This window comes from Coregonus lavaretus (genome assembly GCF_964263955.1).
Source record: "Coregonus lavaretus genome assembly, chromosome: 18".
In the NCBI taxonomy this organism is placed as follows: domain Eukaryota; kingdom Metazoa; phylum Chordata; class Actinopteri; order Salmoniformes; family Salmonidae; genus Coregonus; species Coregonus lavaretus.
Window position 1 is genome coordinate 17,118,707 of NC_140005.1, and position 23,575 is coordinate 17,142,281.

General features: G+C 44.6%; 1 protein-coding gene across 1 annotated transcript in view; it reads left to right on the forward strand.

The window, feature by feature from the left end:
* The window catches only part of LOC311145335 (rho guanine nucleotide exchange factor 10-like), a 70,850-nt gene that overhangs the window by 7,550 nt on the left and 39,725 nt on the right, over positions 1-23,575 (forward strand). Inside the window, exons 2-17 of the mRNA XM_084181565.1 lie at positions 1,202-1,768; positions 3,068-3,406; positions 4,310-4,346; positions 4,505-4,584; positions 4,965-5,021; positions 5,404-5,588; positions 7,210-7,326; positions 8,090-8,195; positions 8,386-8,576; positions 8,686-8,865; positions 9,630-9,746; positions 12,952-13,044; positions 13,402-13,572; positions 16,202-16,347; positions 17,367-17,551; positions 23,015-23,130. Of these exons, the coding sequence (XP_084037691.1) occupies positions 1,202-1,768; positions 3,068-3,406; positions 4,310-4,346; positions 4,505-4,584; positions 4,965-5,021; positions 5,404-5,588; positions 7,210-7,326; positions 8,090-8,195; positions 8,386-8,576; positions 8,686-8,865; positions 9,630-9,746; positions 12,952-13,044; positions 13,402-13,572; positions 16,202-16,347; positions 17,367-17,551; positions 23,015-23,130 (2,687 nt within the window). The remainder of the gene's footprint in view (positions 1-1,201; positions 1,769-3,067; positions 3,407-4,309; positions 4,347-4,504; positions 4,585-4,964; positions 5,022-5,403; positions 5,589-7,209; positions 7,327-8,089; positions 8,196-8,385; positions 8,577-8,685; positions 8,866-9,629; positions 9,747-12,951; positions 13,045-13,401; positions 13,573-16,201; positions 16,348-17,366; positions 17,552-23,014; positions 23,131-23,575) is intronic.

Genomic DNA, 23,575 nt, shown 5'->3' on the forward strand with positions numbered 1-23,575 from the left:
ACCTCTGCTGCAGAGGATACGTTCATTGGAGTTAACTGCACCTCAGATTGCAGGCCAAATAAATGCTTCACAGAGTTCAAGTAACAGACACATCTCAACATCAACTGTTCAGAGGAGACTGCATGGATCAGACCTTCATGGTGGAATTGCTGCAAAGAAACCACTACTAAAGGACACCAATAAGAAGAGACTTGCTTGGGCCAAGAAACACGCGCATTGGACATTAGACTGGTGGAAATCTGTCCTTTGGTCTGAGTTATTTCATAGTTTTGATGTTTTCACTATTATTCTACAATGTAGAAAATAGTACAAATAAAGAAATACCCTTGAATGAGTAGGTGTGTCCAAACTTTTGACTGGTACAGTATGTAAATTGTAAAGTATTTTGTTTGTAATGTATTTTTCGTTATGTGTTGGACCCCAGTAAGTCTAGCTGTCGCCAATGGTGTCGGCTAATGGGGATCCTAATAAATCAAATCAAATATATTATTCGGCTCCCGCGTCTCAGTTAGTCATTGGTTTCCTTGAACAGAAAGTAGCATGTAAATTTTTCACTCTGTCATTAGCTTGTATCAGCAAGACCTTCTTGTGCACAACCTCTTATGTACATTATAAGTAAAGCATTTGTTTTGTCGTAACATCACCATGTTGCCATAATATTTTCCATAATGTTTGTGTAAAGTGGGCTATCTGATGTTGTGTTGGATCAATGCGCAAATGTTCTTCAGTTCATTGAATCAAATCAATAATTTGCTTTCAACATTGTAATGTAACTACCGGTAGTTGTCTTACATTACGTTTGGATTGAATTAGCTAAATGATATTCAGCTTCCTGTATTTTTTATTCTAGTATATCATTTAGCCAGGGTTCAATTGAAAACATAGACGCACCCTTTTTCTAATTACAAACCTGCATTTGGTGAAGTCATTTATATTTCACTTAGTAGAGGGTCTCAACTTGACCCACCACCCGCTTTGTGGCTATGAATAGACATTGGTGGGGGCAGGCTTCGGTGACCTCACATTTTTGGAGAGAAGGGAAAAGTCAAGCCACTACTGTGAATAACTACATTTGAGCATAATGATTAAACTTCAATTATTCTACTTCCATATGTCTCATGTTCTCTCTCTCTATCCAAAGCCATACATAGGTAAGCTGTATTTATCGGACTCCAGCTCTCTCTTTTCTCTCTGTGATTAGTGTTGGCGGACGAGGTGCCCTATGCGGATGAAGAAGAGGGGGAGCAGTTTGAGTTTGACGACAGTGGGGATGAGGCCCCTAAGGCAGACCGGCCGCCCCTTGCTCCTCCAGCCCCAGACTACAGGGCCCAGGGCCAGGCCCAGGTCAATGGTGTGGCCCTTCACCCACAGCAGGAAGGACCATACCCCCAGCCCTCCAACCCGGAGCCCCCAGCAGCTGCAGCGACATCTGACACAGCTCCAGTGGCAGCAGCACCGGAAGCTCCAGTAGCCATGGCCACAACAGACACAGTGGCAGCAGCACTGGAAGCTCCGGTAGCCATGGCCACAACAGACACAGTGGCAGCAGCACCGGAAGCTCCAGTAGCCATGGCCACAACAGACACAGTGGCAGCAGCACTGAAAGCTCCGGTAGCCATGGCCACAACAGACACAACAGCTCCAGTGGCAGCAGCAGAAGTGGACAAGGCTTCATCAGTCCCAGTCCCAGCTGACACAGACAGTGATTTACCCCCTCCTCCACCTCCAGAGGACTCCACTCCTGTAGGCACAGACTCTGTTAACACAGGTTAGTGAAAACAACTATTCCGTTTTCTTCTTTAGCACCTGGATGTCTGAGGATGGATCCTCTGTCTCACTGTAGCCTAAACATACACAAATAATGTACCACCACAACCATATCATTGCTCCACACTGAGTGGGCGCTGTACAGTAGATGGTGTCATGCAGTCCATCCTAAGCACATGTTGTATTACCTCATTCTGACACATGCTCCATGTCAGGCTGGAATAGACATTAGTGTAGTGGAGCCCTGCCTGTCTCTCTCCTGACGCCTGATATCACTGGCTGGCTGGTTCAGGGTGGCTCCTGACATTCATCACACACAGCTTGACTCCACCAGGACACTACCACTCTCTCTATCAGACTCTGTCAGAGGAGAGAGGCCCACCCTACTACCCCATCACCCCAGTTAGACTCACCCCACATTTCAACTAGAGACTCCAACAACCTCTTGCGAACACATACATTCCAAGCTCTTTCCTCTCTCTAGCACTCACTGCCCAAGTTGCTGTGTCTCTCCCCCTCTGACAATTACAACCCAGTCCAATTGCGAGTCCAGGCCCCTCTCCTCTCCAGTGGCTGACCAGTAGTGTTTACCCTGCAGCTTATGTGTCTGTAGTGGGTGTATGGTGATTTATCTCTTCTGACCCCAGGGCCTGAGACGAGCTCTCTATCTATCTATCTATCTATCTATCTAATCTCTCTCTCTCTCTCTCTCTCTCTCTCTCTCTCTCTCTCTCTCTCTCTCTCTCTCTCTCTCTCTCTCTCTCTCTCTCTCTCTCTCTCTCTCTCTCTCTCTCTCTCTCTCTCTCTCTCTCTCTCTCTCTCTCTCTCTCTCTCTCTCTCTCTCTCTCTCTCTCTCTCTCTCTCTCTCTCTCTCTCTCTCTCTCTCTCTCTCTCTCTCTCTCTCTCTCTCTCTCTCTCTCTCTCTCTCTCTGCTGTAAAACAGTAAAGACACTCCTGTCTGATTGATTGAAAGCTTAAGAGAGGGAAGGCTCACAGGCTGAGATTTGAAGTAGTGGCAGTTAAATGTTTATCTACCTGCTGTAAATCACAGTATTCTTCTTCAGTGTTCTGCAATGATCGAAAGTTGGAGTGCTTAGTCACCTAACCAATGATAGACATGATGTGGTATCATCAAATTCCGCTCATGGAATTTTATGGCAGTACTTTTTAGTATTTTGCAATTGTGCAAAGTAATCTGATAACAAATTAGTTCCAGCACATTCAGAGCAGTGTGTAGCTGTGTTGTATTGATGGGGATCATTTGGGGCTAACAGTACTGTGTGTTACATTTCCATTGCAGATAAGGAAGTGTCCAGTGATGACCCTCCCCCAGCCACCCCCAGGACCACCTCCCAGAAGAAAGTCAACCCCTACTCTGTGATTGACATCACCCCCCTCCAACTACAGCAGCTGGAGCAGCAGCATGGGCCCGTCGCTTCCTCACCGGTTGAGAGGGTGGGAGGAGAGGGGGAGAAGGAGGGTGAGGGCCAGGATGTTCCCCCCGCCAGCCCCCCCTGTGTCCCCCCGGGCTACTCTGTGCCCGTGCCCTGTGGGTACGCCACCCCCTCTGGTGTGCCCCTCATCACGCCAGCCTACACCACGCCCGTCATCATCCGACACTTCTCCGTGGACGAGGACGGTAAAGGAAGAACACATCAATGGTGGAAATATGTAGAATTAGAAGGATTTTAACAGCCATTCCTACCATTCCTTCTACTCTGTTCTGCATTCATATTGCAAACCTCAGACTATCATGATGTGATGCGTTTGATATAGTGTTCCTACAATGAACAGAGCACTGAAAAGTAGGAACAGAGCACTGAAAAGATGTGGTGGGCACTGTTCAAACGTCTCATTCAATCTTGTTAGTGGAATTCCCCCGTCCTCTCCCCCTTCTTCACCACTGACTTTGGGATGAGAGGCCATGACACATGCATGCTCTGTACTCCCAACAAATATTTCCTCTCCTTTCTTCGCATTTTCAATGTTTTCCTAAAACCTTGCCTCAGGAAGTGGGGACTAAATTTAGCCGCTCGCTAAACTCTGTGTTGGCTTTGAGGATTTTCCTGTTTTCTCTTTAATGTTACAGTAGTAGTTAAATGTGTGCCTTGGCCAGTCTGAGGGGAAATTGCAGTGTAATTAAGCTACTCAACATGTCACAGAGGGTCACTCCTATTTTATAGTATTTTAAAAGGTATATTCTACAGTTGAAATGTTATCACATTGACTGATTGTTCCAATATACTGTAAGGCTTTTCTGTTGGAAATATTCTGTGACATGTAAGCCTATCATTGCGGATAATATGTGAGAATGTATTAGATATCAGTTTATCATTGCCGTTTTTTGAATGAGCAATCTAATCTGAGGTCCTTATCAATCAATTTCAGGTCTTTATTTTTATCTCTTAAATGCAAGTTTAGTTTCAGTGGTGGCTGCCCCCTGGTGGCAGTACATAAGGTTTAGCGCAAACTGCTAATTGTATGTAATGTTAGGGAAGGAGTCATCAGTGTTGATTTTTGTTCTCTCTCTCTCTCCCTCCAGATACTGTGGTGGGGACAGGCAACATTTCTGTTGACATGTGAGTGACTCGCCTGCCAGGATCTTTCTTCACTGATCTGCTTTATCTCATCTAGACTGGAGTTGATCTGCCAGAATTTGTGATGAAGTGGATTCTTGCTTATTTGCGTTGGAATAGCAGATGGTTATGATTTCTCTATTTTATTCAAATGTCTGCAGTGAAGAGTATCCTGCCATCAGAGAGGAGGATGCTTTGTCTAAATGGGTGTCGGACCCTGCAAACACAGCCTGGATGGAAAGTAAGTACTCATCCTCTTCTCATTTCCCAATGAGAAATACCTTTCTGCAATTTTCTGTTTATTTTACTTTCCTGTTTCCATTTGTATTTACCTAGTTTATACATTTTGGTCTGCTTGGAACACAACAGGACAGGGATTGTAAGGTTCTGAGTCCATCCTGAATCTGTCCCGTTCACAATGCATGACTACACAGTGGTGTTCTTTTTATTCTTGACTCAAGTGAATTTCCAGACACTTCCTTCCTCTAGCTCCTTTTGAGGAACCGGGCCCTTGTGGGGTCTCTCCTCTTGACTTCCCTGAGACTGAATCCTGTCCGTTGTGTGAAGATTTATTTCAAATTGAGACCTTGTTAATTCAAACATGGTTGCGTTGTCATTTAGATCCAGATGAAGTAATTTATGATGATGTGCCCAGAGAGAACTCTGACTCCACTACAGGTTAGTGCTGTATTCCTTATTTTTTGTCTTTCTATTCTGTCTTTCTTTCTTTCAGTTTTTCATTGTACTGTCGTTCCTCTTTTCCACAGCGTCAGGGTACTTCTGCATATTAATGTCTTTACCTCTTTTGCATTTATAAAACATAATGTACTGAAATTATTCATCAGATACATTTTATGTGCCCTTAAGCAAACTGTGTTAGGCTATACAATGTTCAGTTGATGCACTTGAAATGGCATATAGAATTCATGCCAAGGAATCTGATCTAAATATGGTCAGGCTAACTTACTGTATGTGAATACAAATTGCACCATAAAATATATTTCACCCTGATTTGAATGCTGTTCCCCTTGATTTTAACCCTTTCCCTTCCATCCCTCAGAGCCAGACGAGATGATCTATGACGATGTGGAGTTAGGAGAGGAGGGCTGCGGCAGCTCCCTGGACAACGGTTGGAGCTCCAGCGAGTTTGAGAGCTATGACGAGCAGAGTGACGGGGAGGGCCGCGGGGAGAATGGCCTGCCTGACGCCTTCATGAGAGGGAAGCCCCCACAAAGGAAGACCCATGTGTGTAAACTAAACACCTTACCCCCTCTGTCTACAGACCTGTCCGTCTGGGGAGGGAAGAGAAGGGTGAAGAGGGGGAATATACTATGCTAGAGGAAGGGGATTATATGTACTATGGGGAGTAGAAGATTGAGAGAGGATATTTACATTTTTACATTTACATTTTTAGTCATTTAGCAGACGCTCTTATCCAGAGCGACTTACATGAGCAATTAGGGTTAAGTGCCTTGCTTAAGGGCACATCGACAGATTTTTCACCTAGTCGGCTCGGGGATTAGAACCAGCGACCTTTCGGTTACTGGCACAACGCTCTTACCCACTAAGCTACCTGCCGCCCTATGAAGGATATGTGTCTCATCTGGATTCACCAGGAGATGCACAAAGCTGCAGATGGACGCCACAGAACAACAGACTCTAAAGAAGGATACACTCTTAGAAAAAAAGGTTATATCTAGAACAGTGGAGGCTGGTGGTAGGAGCTATAGGAGGACGGCCTCATTGTAATGGCTGGAATGGAATTCATGGAACAGTATCAAACAAATCAAGCATATGGAAACCACATGTTTGACTCCGTTCCATTTATTCCATTCCAGCCATTACAATGAGCTCGACCTCCTATAGCTCCTCCCACCAGCCTCCACTGATCTAGAACCTAAAATGGTTATTTGGCTGTCCCCATAGGAGAACCCTTTTGATTCCAGGTAGAACCCTTTTGGGTTCCATGAAGAACCCTTTCCACAGAGGGTTCTACCTGAAACCAAAAAGGGTTCTACCTTGAACCAAAAAGGGTTCTCCTATGGGGACAGCCGGAGAACCCTTTTGGAACCCTTTTTTCTAAGAGTGTCGTTTATATCAGCATCTTGAACATATGAGGAAGCAGAAGCAGTGGCACACAGTGAATGTATAATAAAATACAATATCCAGTTAAACAGAAGATGAGTAAATATTTGACATCCTCATATTTAAAATGAAAAATACTTCAGCTAATGTTAATACACATTTTTATACACTAGGATTATTCTTGTCTTCCGGCTGCACATGTTATTACTAAGCTCTCTGTAATATACAGTTCATTTGTATATTTGGTTTTGAATTGAACGGCCTGCTTGTTCTTTCAGCCCAGAGGTCTTGCCAGGGAAGTCTCAGTGTTATAACTCCGCTGGCTGCACAAAGTGACTGCTTGGCTTCTGTGGCAGAGATTGGCCCTGTTAAAGGTAGACTCAGCGAAGTGACATTGCCACGAGCAGCACCGCAGATATTGCGATGAGCGAGATGCAAGACTTTCTCAGAGTCATGCATAGTATCTGCGCATGTGAATGTTCGCTTCACGCTGTTAGAGCGTGGTAGGTACGGGACCAAAACAGCAGAGAAGGTTAACCTTGCGCTTCAACGCTCTTAGTTGTTTGCTGAAATTGACCCACTAAGCTTTGTGCATCTACATCATATCGCTGAGTCTACCTTTAAGAATAATATGTGGGTCGGGAGACAAAATATGGGTGAGGAGGCAATGCCTTAGCTGTGGTGAGGGTGGGCGGATTGGGGTGAGGGGCATGATCTTCTCTGGCTGACCACCTTCAAAGGATCCGTCTGGTAACGCGTCAAATGCTCTGCTTTTGTTTAGCTTTCTCAAGATCTGACACGCTTGAAAGAACTCTATGAGAAAAAGATGAAAGATCTTATGGCAAGTACAGTGGGAACGGTAGAGCTACAGCAGATAAAACAGAAACACGAGCAGAAGGTAAATGTCCTCATCATGGTCGGTGTCTGTCTTCACCCTCCGCTAGACAAAATAGAGCCTCCTCAACCTCCTTAACCTCTCCCTCACTGTGTCTCGCACCGACTGATTCAGACCTAGTTTCCCTTCATCCTGCTCTTATGTCTGGTGGTGAGTTTGTCTCTACTGCATTGACATGTGCCAACTGTATGGGTGTTGAGGCAACTGCATCTCCTAAGTGACATGCCTTTAGTTCTACAGCGTACTGAGACACCAATGCAGCTGAGTTGTGTGTAGGCCTGGACAGGAGGTCCGTACAGGTTCATTTTAGTCCACTCATTGAATAATGATGCTACAGAACATTTTCAAACAAATCTATAAAAAAAAGATAGAGTTATGAAGTTATACTTTTCAGCAGAGGGTTGTAGCAGTCCAGGTAAATCTTCTGAGACCCTACCCTGGCTAATGAAAGAGCCTCTAAACTACTGACATTCCCTATTTACAGGTCTCACATAGAGAGATTACAGTTAAGTACACGTCACTTCTAGCCCTTATGCATTTGTGAAAATCCTTTAATTTAGATTGACTCAGTTCAGCTGCTGTCACAGTTGCTGTCTTGCTCTGGTCCACCCTGCTCTCCCTGAGGTCCTGCTCCTGTATTTACATGAGCTGTCATATTCCCTTCTCTTCTAACACAGTTCCTATATCATCCCCTAAGAACTTCAGTAGCATGCTGTTCTCTCTGTCTGCTCTGAGTGCTATTTACTGTTGTTGATGCTACCTGAAGATGCAAAAGCTGGTGAAGGCAGCGAGAGACGGGACCAAAGACGGCTTGGAGAAGACCAAAGCAGCAGTGAAAAGGGGACGGTCGTATATCAAGACCCACTGTCATGGTAAGCGTAAGAACAGAACATGGACTATGGTTCTTAGTGCACACTAGTCAGTTAATTACACTAGTGTATCTGGGATAAATTGCAAGCACTTTACATTGTAACAGAGGAATCATCCACTAACAATGTGTATTAACCTCCTGGGTGATGCTGATCTGATTTAAGCTGACCTCCTCTCTCCTGTTTATCTCAGAGAGGAAGTCAACCTGTTTTGAGGATGAGGAGTCGGAGCTCTTCATCGAAGTGGAATGCTTCAACATGGAGCCAGTGCTCAGTCCCGTCCCTGAAGGGCTCTCACAACAACAGGTGGTGAGGAGGTGTATACTGGGCTCCATATTAGAGAGTGAGAAGAACTATCTTGATGCACTGAAGCGGATTTTAGAGGTATGTTATTTTACAGTTTATACATTTCATATAGAATTTCTCTGATTTCCTCCAGGAAAATATTTCCTACCACCCACATCCTTATAATCCTTATCCTCTCTCCTATCAGCAATATGAAAAGCCACTTTTGGAGATTGAGCCCAGGTTGCTAAGCGATAGGAAGCTGAAGGTGACGTTCTATCGTATCCGGGAGATTCTCCAGTGCCACGCCCTGTTCCAGATCGCCCTGGCGTGCCGCGTGGCCGAGTGGGACAGTCTGGAGATGATTGGGGATGTCTTTGTAGCCTCGGTGGGTTGGTGGACAAGTGTAGGAAGGATTTAGTGCTGGGGAACCTACTGTAGGAAGGATTCAGTTCCTAATGTTTCACTTTTAAGATGGCTGGAAGAGTAAACCATTTGACAGTGGTCATATGGTCAAAACTAGTGGACAGAAACATTCCTTTACTCACACAATATCCTGTACTGTGCTTCACCATTGAACACAACACTGACTGAAGCGATAGTGAAAGTTTACCATGACTCATTAGTCCCATGACTGCACACACACACACACACACACACACACACACACACACACACACACACACACACACACACACACACACACACACACACACACACACACACACACACACACATAGCTGCACTGGGTTCTTGGAGGAAGTGCTCCACCCTGGTGTCTCCGCTGCCTAGCAACCCGGTCAGGGGTCTTCAAACAAAGACTCCCCCAGTAACCCCAGTCCTCCCTCTTCCTGAGGTTTTTACTGACCCCTAACCCCTGGCACCACAACACAGGAGCAGGACACAGCATATGTTACCCATGTGCTGTGTGCCTCCTTCCCTACTGTCCTCCCTCTCTTATCCCTTGCCAGAAACACCCATCATAACACACTGCCCAACTAACAGCTTATTTTGGCCCTAGGAAGCCCCATTCCTTTGTCTGGATCCAGGTTGATTCCATTCCTGACTGTGATTGTATTGGACTCGTATGAGGTGTTAATGGCTTGCTCTCTCCCCTTTCTGTCTCTCTCTCTCTATATATCTGGGTCCCAGTTCTCCAAGTCCATGGTGCTGGACGCCTACTGTGAGTATGTGAACAACTTCAGCACAGCCATGGCGGTGGTCAGGAAGACGTGTGCCTCCAAACCCAGCTTCCTAGACTTCCTCAAGGTCAGTCAGAGCACCACTGTAAATATACAGTTGAAGTTGGAAGTTTACATACACTTAGGTTGGAGTCATTAAAACTTGTTTTTTCAACCACTCCACAAATTTCTTGTTAACAAACTATAGTTTTGGCAAGTCGGTTAGGACATCTACTTTGTGCATGACACAAGTAATCTTTCCAGCAATTGTTTACAGACAAATTATTTCACTTATAATTCACTGTATCACAATTCCAGTGGGTCAGAAGTTTACATTCACTAAGTTGACTGTGCCTTTTAAACAGCTTGGAAAATTCCAGAAAATGATGTCATGGCTTTAGAAGCTTCTGATAGGCTAATTGACATCATTTGAGTCAATTGGAGGTGTACCTGTGGATGTATTTCAAGGCCTACCTTCAAACTCAGTGCCTCTTTGCTTGACATCATGGGAAAATCAAAAGAAATCAGCCAAGACCTCAGAAAAATAATTGTAGACCTCCACAAGTCTGATTCATCTTTGGGAGCAATTTCCAAACGCCTGAAGGTACCACGTTCATCTGTACAAACAATAGTACGCAAGTATAAACACCATGGGATCACGCAGCCATCATACCGCTCAGGAAGGAGACGCGTTCTGTCTCCTAGAGATGAACGTACTTTGGTACGAAAAGTGCACATCAATCCCAGAACAACAGCAAAGGACCTTGTGAAGATGCTGGAGGAAACAGGTACAAAAGTATCTACAGTGGGGAAAAAAAGTATTTAGTCAGCCACCAATTGTGCAAGTTCTCCCACTTAAAAAGATGAGAGGCCTGTAATTTTCATCATAGGTACACGTCAACTATGACAGACAAAATGAGAGAAAAAAAATCCAGAAAATCACATTGTAGGATTTTTTATGAATTTATTTGCAAATTATGGTGGAAAATACGTATTTGGTCAATAACAAAAGTTTTTCAATACTTTGTTATATACCCTTTGTTGGCAATGACACAGGTCAAACGTTTTCTGTAAGTCTTCACAAGGTTTTCACACACTGTTGCTGGTATTTTGGCCCATTCCTCCATGCAGATCTCCTCTAGAGCAGTGATGTTTTGGGGCTGTCGCTGGGCAACACAGACTTTCAACTCCCTCCAAAGATTTTCTATGGGGTTGAGATCTGGAGACTGGCTAGGCCACTCCAGGACCTTGAAATGCTTCTTACGAAGCCACTCCTTCGTTGCCCGGGCGGTGTGTTTGGGATCATTGTCATGCTGAAAGACCCAGCCACGTTTCATCTTCAATGCCCTTGCTGATGGAAGGAGGTTTTCACTCAAAATCTCACGATACATGGCCCCATTCATTATTTCCTTTACACGGATCAGTCGTCCTGGTCCCTTTGCAGAAAAACAGCCCCAAAGCATGATGTTTAAACCCCCATGCTTCACAGTAGGTATGGTGTTCTTTGGATGCAATTCAGCATTCTTTGTCCTCCAAACACGACGAGTTGAGTTTTTACCAAAAAGTTCTATTTTGGTTTCATCTGACCATACAACATTCTCCCAATCCTCTTCTGGATCATCCAAATGCACTCTAGCAAACTTCAGACGGGCCTGGACATGTACTGGCTTAAGCAGGGGGACACGTCTGGCACTGCAGGATTTGAGTCCCTGGCGGCGTAGTGTGTTACTGATGGTAGGCTTTGTTACTTTGGTCCCAGCTCTCTGCAGGTCATTCACTAGGATTTTTGCTCACCGTTCTTGTGATCATTTTGACCCCACGGGGTGAGATCTTGCGTGGCGCCCCAGATCGAGGGAGATTATCAGTGGTCTTGTATGTCTTCTATTTCCTAATAATTGCTCCCACAGTTGATTTCTTCAAACCAAGCTGCTTACCTATTGCAGATTCAGTCTTCTCAGCCTGGTGCAGGTCTACAATTTTGTTTCTGGTGTCCTTTGACAGCTCTTTGGTCTTAGCCATAGTGGAGTTTGGAGTGTGACTGTTTGAGGTTGTGGACAGGTGTCTTTTATACTGATAACAAGTTCAAACAGGTGCCATTAATACAGGTAACGAGTGGAGGACAGAGGAGCCTCTTAAAGAAGAAGTTACACGTCTGTGAGAGCCAGAAATCTTGCTTGTTTGTAGGTGACCAAATATGTATATACACAGTAAAACGAGTCCTACATCGACATAACCTGAAAGGCGGCTCAGCAAGGAAGAAGCCACTGCTCCAAAACCGCCATAAAAAAGGCAGACTATGGTTTGCAACTGCACATGGGGACAAAGATCGTACTTTTTGGAGAAATGTCCTCTGTTCTGATGAAACAAATATAGAACTGTTTGGCCATAATGACCATCGTTATGTTTGGAGGAAAAAGGGGGTTTCTTGCAAGCCGAAGTACATCATCCCAACCGTGAAGCACGGGGGTGGCAGCATCATGCTGTGGGGGTGCTTTGCTGCAGGAGGGACTGGTGCACTTCACAAAATAGATGGCATCATGAGGAAGTAAAATTATGTGAATATATTGAAGCAACATCTCAAGACATCTGTCAGGAAGTTAAAGCTTGGTTGCAAATGGGTCTTCCAAATGGACAATGACCCCAAGCATACTTCCAAAGTTGTGGCAAAATGGCTTAAGGACAACAAAGTCAAGGTATTGGAGTGGCCATCACAAAGCCCTGACCTCAATCCTATAGAAAATGTATGGGCAGAACTGAAAAAGCGTGTGCGAGAAAGGAGGCCTACAAACCTGACTCAGTTACACCAGCTCTGTCCGGAGGAATAGGCCAAAATTCACCCAACTTATTGTGGGAAGCTTGTGGAAGGCTACCCGAACGTTTGACCCAAGTTAAACAATTTAAAGGCAATGCTACCAAATACTAATGGAGTGTATGTAAACTTCTGACCCACTGGGAATGTGATGAAAGAAATAAAAGCTGAAATAAATCATTCTCTCTACTATTATTCTGACATTTCACATTCTTAAAATAAAGTGGTGATCCTAACTGACCTAAGACAGGGAATTAAATGTCAGGAATTGTGAAAAACTGAGTTTAAATGTATTTGGCTAAGGTGTATGTAAACTTCCGACTTCGACTGTAGGTCTTTTTTAAAATATGCTCTTGTGAAAATACAGAGATACAGCTGTGCAGAATGTGATTTCAGACTGAACAAAAGTACTTTGTGGTGCTGTATTGATTGTCCTGCACTGCATCAATCAGTAATCATTGATTGTCCTTCTCTCTCTCCACAGCATCGTCAGGACACCAGCAGTGACCGGGTCACTCTCTATGGACTCATGATGAAGCCCATCCAGAGATTCCCTCAGTTCATTCTGCTGCTGCAGGTATCTATTTCACTGTAACGTCCACACTTAGCTCCTAGAATAAATATTACACTCATCTACCAGCAGAGTGTGCCACATACTCACTACCAAAGAGCTCTGTTGTTAAAACTGCACTACGCAGGGAGATTGCTGTGTAGTGTGCATACTCTTGGGAAATCATTTCTGCTCCAGGTGCTTCAAATTATATCCTCACACATAATTGTTATGACTGAGGATAATCTTTAAGACTGCCCATTGGCCTTCTGAAAGAAGCTGAATAGTTTTAAACTGCCACTGTATGCCACTGTAGAGATGATCTGGATATGATCTGTGCTCTGTAATATTCTGAATGTGTTATCTCTCCATGCTGTATGGCAGGACATGTTGAAGAACACCCCAGCAGGTCACAGTGACAGGCTGCCCCTACAGATGGCCCTGACAGAACTGGAGACCCTGGCTGAGAAGCTCAATGAGAAGAAGATGGAGGCTGACCAGCGCTGTGAGATCAGACACATAGCCAAGGCTATGAATGAACGCTACCTCAACAAGGTATTGCTCTGGCACACACACACACACACACACACACACACACACACACACACACACACACACACACACACACAATTACACTCACTCACACCATCACACACACACACACAGTTTTGTATAACTAACCTTGTGGGGACACACAATTCATTTCCATTCAAAATCCTATTTTCCATAACCCTAACCTTATCCCTACAGTGCATTCGGAAAGTATTCAGACCCCTTGACTTTTTCCACATTTTGTTACGTTATAGCCTTATTCAGAAATTGATGAAATATATAATTTTTTCATCAAACCACACACAATACCCCATAATGACGAAGTGAAAACAGGTTTTTAGAAATTTGGAGTCCACCTGTGGTACATTCAATGTATTGGACATGATTTGGAAAGGCACACACCTGTCTATACAAGCTTGTAGCGTCATACCCAAGAAGACTCAAGGCTGTAATCGCTGCCAAACAAAGTACTGAGTGAAGGGTCTGAGTACTTACATAAATGTGATATTTCCATTTTAATTTTTCATAAATTTGCAAACAAAAATAAAAACCTGTTTTTGCTTTGTCATTATGGGGTATTGTGTTTAGATTGGTGAGGGGAAAAAAACACAATTTAATCCATTTTAGAATAAGGCTGTAATGTAACAAAATGTGGAAAAAGTGAAGGGGTCTGAATACTTTTTCGAATGCACTGTAACCCTAAACCTAACCCTAGCTCCTAACACAAATTCTAACCTTAACCCTAAACCCCCTAGAAATAGCATTTGACCTTGTGGGGACTAACAAAATGTCCCCAGTTTGTTTACTATTCTTGTGGGGACTTCTGGTCCACATAAGTATAGTTTAACATGTCCACACACACCATTGATCTTCTTCAGACTATAGGGGTTCAGTGTATGTCCTCTATTACTTGATGATATTTTAATGTTTAAACAGATTGTTTCTTCTGTTGTGTGGGTGTTGAGGCCTTGACTGTATATGCTTCACATTCTTTACTGAGAATCCAGCTATCCACAAATCTGGCAATATATAGGAGATGGCTCAGAGCCTGATACGGAGGCATAACATCAATATTCCCTACTGTATAATTATTTGTCTGTTTGTCTGCCCACGAGCAAACAGCCACCCCATGGCATCTATATTTTATGGATGTGTATATGCTGCAAAGTGCATTAACTGTAACTAAAAGCACACTTATCTGTAAACTGTATGTGCTTATAATAGTATGTGTACAGTCGTGGTCAAAAGTTTTGAGAATGACACAAATACTAATTTTCACAAAGTCTGCTGCCTCAGTTTTGATGATGGCAATTTGTCTAGGTCCAAAAGGCTCGTTAACAGCTTTTACCCCCAAGCCATAAGACTGCTGAACAATTAATCAAATGGCCACCCGGACTATTTACATTGACACACAAGAAAGTCCAGTAAGCGCCAGGACCGTCTCCTAAAGTTGATTCAGCTGTGGGATCAGGGCACCACCAGTGCAGAGCTTGCTCAGGAATGGCAGCAGGCAGGTGTGAGTGCATCTGCACGCACAGTGAGGCGAATACTTTTGGGGGATGACCTGGTGTCAAGAAGGGCAGCAAAGAAGCCACTTTTCTCCAGGAAAAACATCAGGGACAGACTGATATTCTGCAAAAGGTACAGGGATTGGACTGCTGAGGACTGGGGTAAAGTCATTTTCTCTGATGAATCCCCTTTCCGATTGTTTGGGGCATCCGGAAAACACCTTGTCCGGAGAAGACAAGGTGAGCGCTACCATCAGTCCTGTGTCATGCCAACAGTAAAGCATCCTGAGACCATTCATGTGTGGGGTTGCTTCTCAGCCAAGGGAGTGGGCTCACTCACAATTTTGCCTGAGAACACAGCCATGAATAAAGAATGGTACCAACACATCCTCCGAGAGCAACTTCTCCCAACCATCCAAGAACAGTTTGGTGACGACCAATGCCTTTCCAGCATGATGGAGCACCTTGCCATAAGGCAAAAGTGATAACTAAAAACATCGACATTTTGGGTCCATGGCCAGGAAACTCCCCAGACCTTAATCCCATTGAGAACTTGTGGTCGATCCTCAAGAGGCAGGTGGACAAACAAAAACCCAAAAATTCGGACAAACTCCAAGCATTGATTATGCAAGAATGGGCTGCCATCAGTCAGGATTTGGCCCAGAAGTTAATTGACAGCATGTCAGGGCGGATTGCAGAGGTCTTGAAAAAGAAGGGTCAACACTGCAAATATTGACTCTTTGCATAAACTTAATGTAATTTTCAATAAAAGCTTGTAATTACACTTCAGTATACCATAGTAACATCTGACAAAAATATCTCATAACACTGAAGCAGCGAACTTTGTGAAGACCAATACTTGTCATTCTCAAAACTTTTGACCACGACTGTATATTCTAAACTAACTAAATGGTATCTTCATATTAATTTCACCCTTGACACGGACCAGACTAAAAAGCTATACTAAGATCAGACACTGCTTCCCCGCAATATCTAGAGTATTTATTTCTATTTTGGGGAGTACCATAAATGTACATTGACATAAATCATAAATGAACCTTGGGGAAGACCGTTGAAGCCATATATTGCATCTGACCTCTGCGTATCTCTCCCTTATCCATCAGCTCCTGAGTAACGGCAGCCGCTACCTGATTCGCTCTGACGACATGGTGGAGACGGTCTACAACGACCACGGAGAGGTCATCAAGACCAAGGAGCGACGCCTTTTCCTGCTCAACGACGTGCTCATGTGTGCCACACCCAACGTCCGGTAAGACCCAAAGCACCAGTACCAGACACAGTACTCACCCTGGCCAGGGTTTCTACCCACAGATGGAGCACCCTCTCTGGGTATGATTCTGATCAGCTCACAGTGGAGGAGCCTGTGTCCTGTAATTATACTGTGCCTCAACACACTAGCTACTGGCTACTGGCTCTGACATGAGGATCTATAAGCTTTATGAAGAAGTAGTAGTAGTAGTAGTTTATAACATTTTTACAAGTAGGCTGTACTTGGCAGCTAAAAGCTGCATTGCAGTACACAGCACATACAGGTAAACAAATCTCAAGGTGCTTAAAAAGAAAAACAACTGGGCCTCCCGAGTGGCGCAGCGGTCTAAGGCACTGCATCGCAGAACTAGAGGCGTCACTACAGATCCGGGTTCGATCCCGGGCTGTGACGCAGCCGGCCGCGACTGGGAGACCCATGAGGCGGCGCACAATTGGCCCAGGGTCGTCCGGGTTAGGGGAGGGTTTGGCCGGCTGGGATGTCCTTGTCCCATCGCGCTCTAGCGACTCCTTGTGGCGGCCCGGGCGCCTGCACGCTGACTTCGGTCGCCAGCTGTACAGTGTTTCCTCCGACACATTGGTGCGGCTGGCTTCCAGGGTTGCAGCGATGGGACAAGACTGTAACTACCAATTGGATATCACAAAATTGGGGAGAAAAAGGGAAAAAACTAAACAAAAAAATTGCCCAAAAAAATTTGTCCAAAATATGAATGACATGAGTAACAAATGGAGCGACAGTCAATAAATAGCTCTAAATTGAGCAGGTGCAGGTGGTGAACAGGGGGAGCTGAGCAGCCAGATCATGTCGTCCGGGGGCAGGAAGATACCTCAAGGTGTCTTTCAGCCCGCGTCTTCTCCGTGCGGTAGGACACTTGTAGAACGAGATCGGTGCAGTTAGTTTTTTATCTCCCCATACACTCACTCAGGATACAGTACACTCATAACTTTGGAGGAATGCGACATAGTCAAATCAAAATGCCTGTTCTTCTCCTCTGTATCCAGGTGCAGTGTTGATGGCAGTGGTAGTGGCAACGCCGCCCTGGGTCAGAAGTTCCTGCTGAAGTGGAGTGTCCCTCTGAGCTTTGTGGACGTAGTAGAGTTTGGCTCCAGTGAAGACATGGGCGACAACAGCCGCTTCACCCCCCAACCCCACTCTGGAGAGAAAGTGGTCATCAATGCCAAACCAAGTACGTCCCAATGATTGGCAACCACAGAGATCTGTCACAGGGGTCTGCCTGTAACCTGCTTAGTATTGGAATAAGAGTATGATGTGGGTAAGATGTAGTTTAGTGGTCTAGTGCCCCCCCCCCCCCATTGAGGCCTTATTTAAGTGATATTGCCCGAGAAGCCGAGACGAAGTCGAGGGCCGGCAAACCGTGCCAATTATCACTTTTATACAACGGGTTACCAACATATTCAAATAATGATTTACATATTTTCATTAAAAACGTTATTTTGATGAATTTATTCATACTATTTCATCCTTCCACAAGATATAGTCCCGACACAAATCTAGGATTGCTACCCAAGCCGGCTGGTCGTTCATTCTATTGGTTCGGTTGCTAGAGACGCGACCCAGTCGTTCGTTCTAAATGTTCCATTGACATACTGGCTGGCAACATTCTTATCCCTTGCTTGCTAGCTAGCCAACTACGTCTAATTTACAAAAAGTGCAGCCAGAATAACAGCAAAGTAGCTGCATTTGCATTTGTTTAAGCCGTTTTCTAGAGACATTTATTTGGACACATCCATAACAATGAGCTAATGAGGCGTGATTTCGTCTGGCATAGAACATTTGCTCACTAGTCAGGACACTGTTGTTCAGAGGCGCTAGCCATCAACACAGAAAGACTGCAAATTAGCTGTACTTCGTTTATTTTACCTTTTTTCAATTGACATTTCTTTGGTATATATCCATAAAAATTATGCCAGCTGATTCATGATTTCGACTGGTTGAGAAACGCTGCCTGCCTGTCTGTCTCGTCCCGACTCCCGACACGTTCATTACTATGGGACAGCTGGAGATCGAATTTGAATATTGAAACAATGTTGCAAATGTTGGAGAGACAGAAAACGAAATGTTAGTCTTAAAGAAACATGCTTACATGCTTTTTATAGTGGAGATCAAGTTTATAAATTGCTTGGCTGGGCTGATGAGACAGTGGATTGCGCAGTCAGATGGAACAGAGTAAATAGGCATTTTAACGTCATAGATGTAGCCAGTGGTAACTTGTGGAATAGACACTGGCTGGAATGCGGTTTTAACCAATCAGCATTCAGGATTAGAACCACCCGTTATATAAATTGAAATAATATGTCATTAATCTGCACAGTGGCTGTACAATGCATATACAGTACAGTACAGGCAGCAATACCTTGTTTTCTGCTGTGTATAAAATCAATACCAATGCCTCTTAGTGCTGATAATGCTTCAACACCCCCCCTGAAATATTGATGAGTTCTAGATGATTACTGTAATTAAATTAATCACTGATGTTACTGTTGGATGAATCATGGGGGGCTTTCCCTCTCAGATTATAGCGTTGCAGGGCCACACTCAATATCAAGGAGCAAAAGTTGCTTGTATATTCATTTCAGACACCCCAACGACAAATGTTTAGCCATCATTTTCTGTGTGCCAGGCTTTCCCTCTCAAACCACTGAGAGACGTTTTAAAATAGTTCCAGAGAGACTGTGGTGGTTAGTCTTTTAAGCAGCCAGCTCCACTCTCTACTGTATGCAGGGTCACTGACTTCACTGTTCCCCTGGCCTGCTCTGGCAGCTGCTCGGCACGGCCGCTCCTTTAAACTCCTTATTGGAAACCATGCTACCATCATAACCAGACTGTATGATTTGTGGTCATAACCAGGCAGTTGCTTTTTTTAGTAAAGAACATTCACCCGTACTCCTGATTACCAACCAGGCGTGGGTAATGGGTAATGCAACGTTACATTAGTGTGCTTTTCATTTAGCTGGTGTTCAGGTGGTGACAGCAGTACACCCACTGGGGAAGGCATGGTGGATGCTGTAATAACTATGGAGTAACTATGTTATTGTATGCTAGAGGTTCTGAACGGAGGTGACAGTAGTTTCCTGTGTGTGGCAGGCTGTGACTGAGCAGACATTACCACTGCGCCGTTACACCAAGCCCTCTGATGCCGGCTTCTGTCTAACCCCTCTGTGGTGCTAGTGTGATCTACTCCAGTTGTGTGTATAAAGCCAGAGATACTCATTCTATGAAAAAGTGCTATGAAAAAGTATTTGCCCCCTTTCTAACATGGTTCCAGTAATGCCTGGCGAAAACCAAACTCTGCATTCCACAGTAAGAACATCATACCAAAGGTCAAGCGTGGTGGTGGTGTGATGGTTTGGGGATGCTTTGCTGCCTCAGGACCTGGACGACTTGCCTTAATAGAAGGAACCATGAATTCTGCTCTGTATCAGAGAATTCTACAGGAGAATGTCAGACCATCCGTCTGTGAGCTGAAGCTGAAGCGCAGCTGGGTCATGCAGCAAGACAATGATCCAAAACACACAATCAAATCTACATGAAAATTGCTAAAAAGCAACAAATTGGAAGTTTTGGAATGGCCTAGTCAAAGTCCAGACCTAAGCCCAATTGAGATGTTGTGGCAGGACTTGAAACGAGCAGTTCATGCTTGAAAACCCACACGTCACTGAGTTAAAGCAGTTCTGCATGGAAGAGTGGGCCAAAATTCCTCCACAGCGGCGTGAGAGACTGATCAACAACTACAGGAAGCATTTAGTTGGAGTCATTGCAGCTAAAGGTGGCACAACCAATTATTGAGTGTAAGGGGGCAATTACTTTTTCACACAGGGGAATTGGGTGTTGCATAACTTTGTTTATGAAATAAATGAAATAAATATGTAATTGTTGTGTTATTTGTTCACTTATGTTCCCTTTATCTAATATTAGGTTTTGGTTGAAGATCTGATAACATTCAGTATCACAAATATGCAAAAGTAGAGAAAATTAGCACTGTATATATATATAGTTGTAATACCGAGGGTATGGCCTACTGTATACAGACGTTGAGCCTCTGATTACAAATGGCTTTATAGTGTAATAGCCATGCCCTTTGACCCACATGCTGAGAAGAGGATGACAGTGTAGCCTGTAAATGGATGTCATTGTGCGTAAGCCTTTGTTATTTAAGAGTCCATTAGTGATGTACTGTACTGCTCTCCATCCATATTGTTAAAGCACAGGACCCTGAGTGAAGTTGACCATATGGGCCATTCCTTTTAGATTTTTCCCTCTCATCCTCTTACTCACTGAAATGCCCTTTCCTCTCTTCCCTCCCCTCCACTACCAACTGCCACCTTCATCCCCTCTCCTCCCCGAAGCCTCTTACCCACTCACCCACCCGCCACCTCTCCATCTGCCCTCTAGTCCCAGCCACAGACGGCCTGATGGGGCTAAAAACAGTCAACTAAAGCATCTGGACCCTGGGCTGACAGACAGACAGGCATGCATATTCCTAGCCAGCTGTCTAGTCCTGACCTTGGTTAGACCCCTATACATACATCCAGTAACCTATTGCCCTTAAGAGATCCATATGGACAGGACAGCAGTCTGGTTCAGCTCAGTAATGTTAGCTAATTACATTGGACATGGAGCTGGAATTGAAAACATGACAGTACGGTATGGTCATTTTTACCTGACAGAAATGGATCAGGCCATGTCAACCCCCCCCACCCCATATTTTTTCTATGACCCATATGATTTCTTTAATACTGATGAGATTTTCCTCCTAGTTAGTCCTCTCTGTGTGTCTGTTCTGGCCAGGCATTTTACGTGGAAAAAACCCCACTCTCAGCTTCTCTCCCTCTCTCCATAGTCCAGTATGTTCCGCCAAAGCAACTGGTGACCTGCCTACTAGAGGCAATAAAAAGACGGTCCAGCGTATGATGTCACAGTTCCCTGTGCTCTGCTCTGCTCTGGATGTCTATTTGCTTACCTCATGTCTGTTGTACTCAGCTTAGCTAATTGGGACCACCAGAAGAGATGGGTCAGTTACATTGGCAAAGACTTTCAAACAATAAACCGTGACCCTTTCTTCTTCTAGCTGATGTGGCACTAGTTCAGGTCAGAGCCATAGATGATTGACTGCTCTACAGGTCAGGTTCAGCATGGCCAGAGTGCTTGTCCATGGCACTCGGTCTCATTGTGGCCTATTATCATTGTTTGTCAGAGCATATAATATCTATAGTCATAGAGATGAATCATGGCCTGTAGAATTCCCATGGATGACAAGCCAACAAGCATGACTGAAGCTTATTCAGTGATTCTGCCCTGACCTGGTTCCAACCACACACAGACATCATTAAGACAGATGAGGCGGGAATATTTTAACTCCATTAGACAAGACAATTAGCTCAATAGAACAGAAACCACATCACATTTTAACATGTTTCAGAAGCTAGGACAAATTGTTATTTTTACCATACACTTGAATATACCTGAATATATTAATAAGTGGAATGATATCTTGGTACATGATGAAGAGAAAGTCCCTGAATTAGCTTCTGTACGTAAACGTACAATCTGAAGTAGCCAGTTCTGAATAACTCTTTCTGTCTCCAGTGTGACCACCACCTACGTGAAGTACTTAATGCAGTGCAAACAGAGTGGAAGTTTCTCTGAGTGTCCTCTCTTGGCAGCCCTGGGGAAGAATGGAGCGGTTGCCATGGAGCTGGAACACTACGGCAGTGTGAAGGGCCATTATAGACCCCACAGAAAGTAGACTGGCAAAACCAGAGGGAGCTCCAGGAATCCTGGCGCCAGAGATTCCCATTCACATTAACCCCCTCCCAGTTCCAATGTGCTGCCTTATGAGAGTGGTAGACCACGTTTAAGTTGAAAAGTCATATGGTGAAATCATCTTTAAGAGCTTCCCTGCTTACTTGTTAGCAGACAGTACCATATGGTGCAAATCATACCGTATGATGACTTGTTGGCAGGCCTGTCTGAAAGACGAGGAGGGTCCTCCTCTCTGTGCTGCAGGTTTATTTGAGTTACAGCCTTGAGAGAAGGCTATGTGCTGGCAGAGCCTACAGGGGCCTCTCCTCTTTCTCTCTCGGAGGAGTCTGGCTCTCTGTCTGTGTCTCTTCCTGATATACAGGCTGAGCACTGACAAACAAAGCAGCCCATTGTCCCGAGCTGGACGCACAGAAACACAATAATCACTTACTTCACTGGGCCGTTGGTTCGGTTAGGCAGGGCACATCTACAAAGAAACACACACACACACACACACCCGCGCGATAGAGGGAAGTTTGAACCCAGGAAACTCAAGTACACACACTCTCTCACACACACACACACACACACACACACACACACACACACACACACACACACACAGTTCAGAGCCATGCCAAGTTGGGAAACAGACTGACTTTGTCTGGCAGTATGTCTTATCTTACCTCCTGCTTTCAATGCAAAATAATTGCCCTTGAGATTTGTATGGCTCATATTGTTGGGTCAGTGGGTTCAGATGGGATATGGGCTCAGCTTTGTGAATCACAACTTACTTCTTTTACCAACTTTGCTTGGTAATAACACAGTTCTCTGTTGACAATGACATGATCGTTTATTGACCTGTTGTCATTGTCTCTCCTCCCAGATAAGCTGTACATGGGTCCAGGCCAGCTGTACCAGGACCTGCAGAACCTCATCCACGACCTCAGCCTGGTCAACCAGATCTCCAGCATGATCGGAAGCCTCAAGGGAAACTACCAGGTGAGCCGCATATATCGCTGCATTCATTTCAAGGCTTGTTTTCTGCCTGTGAGAATACAAGTATATTATTTGGCTGTGTATAAATGTGGCCTGAGGTTTTGATATGGGGTCCCCATTCTGTCATGTCAGGCTGTGTGTGTGTGTGAGCTCTGGTGCACAGTAGTTTCCACAGACAGTGCTGTGTAGTGCTGAGCTGTGAGACTCAACTAGCCAGTGTTAGTGATGTGTCTGTCTGAGAGTGGTGGGGGAGCAGAGACCAGGCCAGAGGCACACAGAGAGACATGTGTCTCACACACACAAGACAGAGGGGGGCTTTTGTGGTCAATTTGGAAGAGCTGGTGTGTGGAGTCAATCTCTGCTCGCCCAATGGGATGATTGAAAGCTGTAATAGATCTAGCACGCATCTGACGTTATGGGGCTATGGTATAAGCAGTGTCTTGTGTTA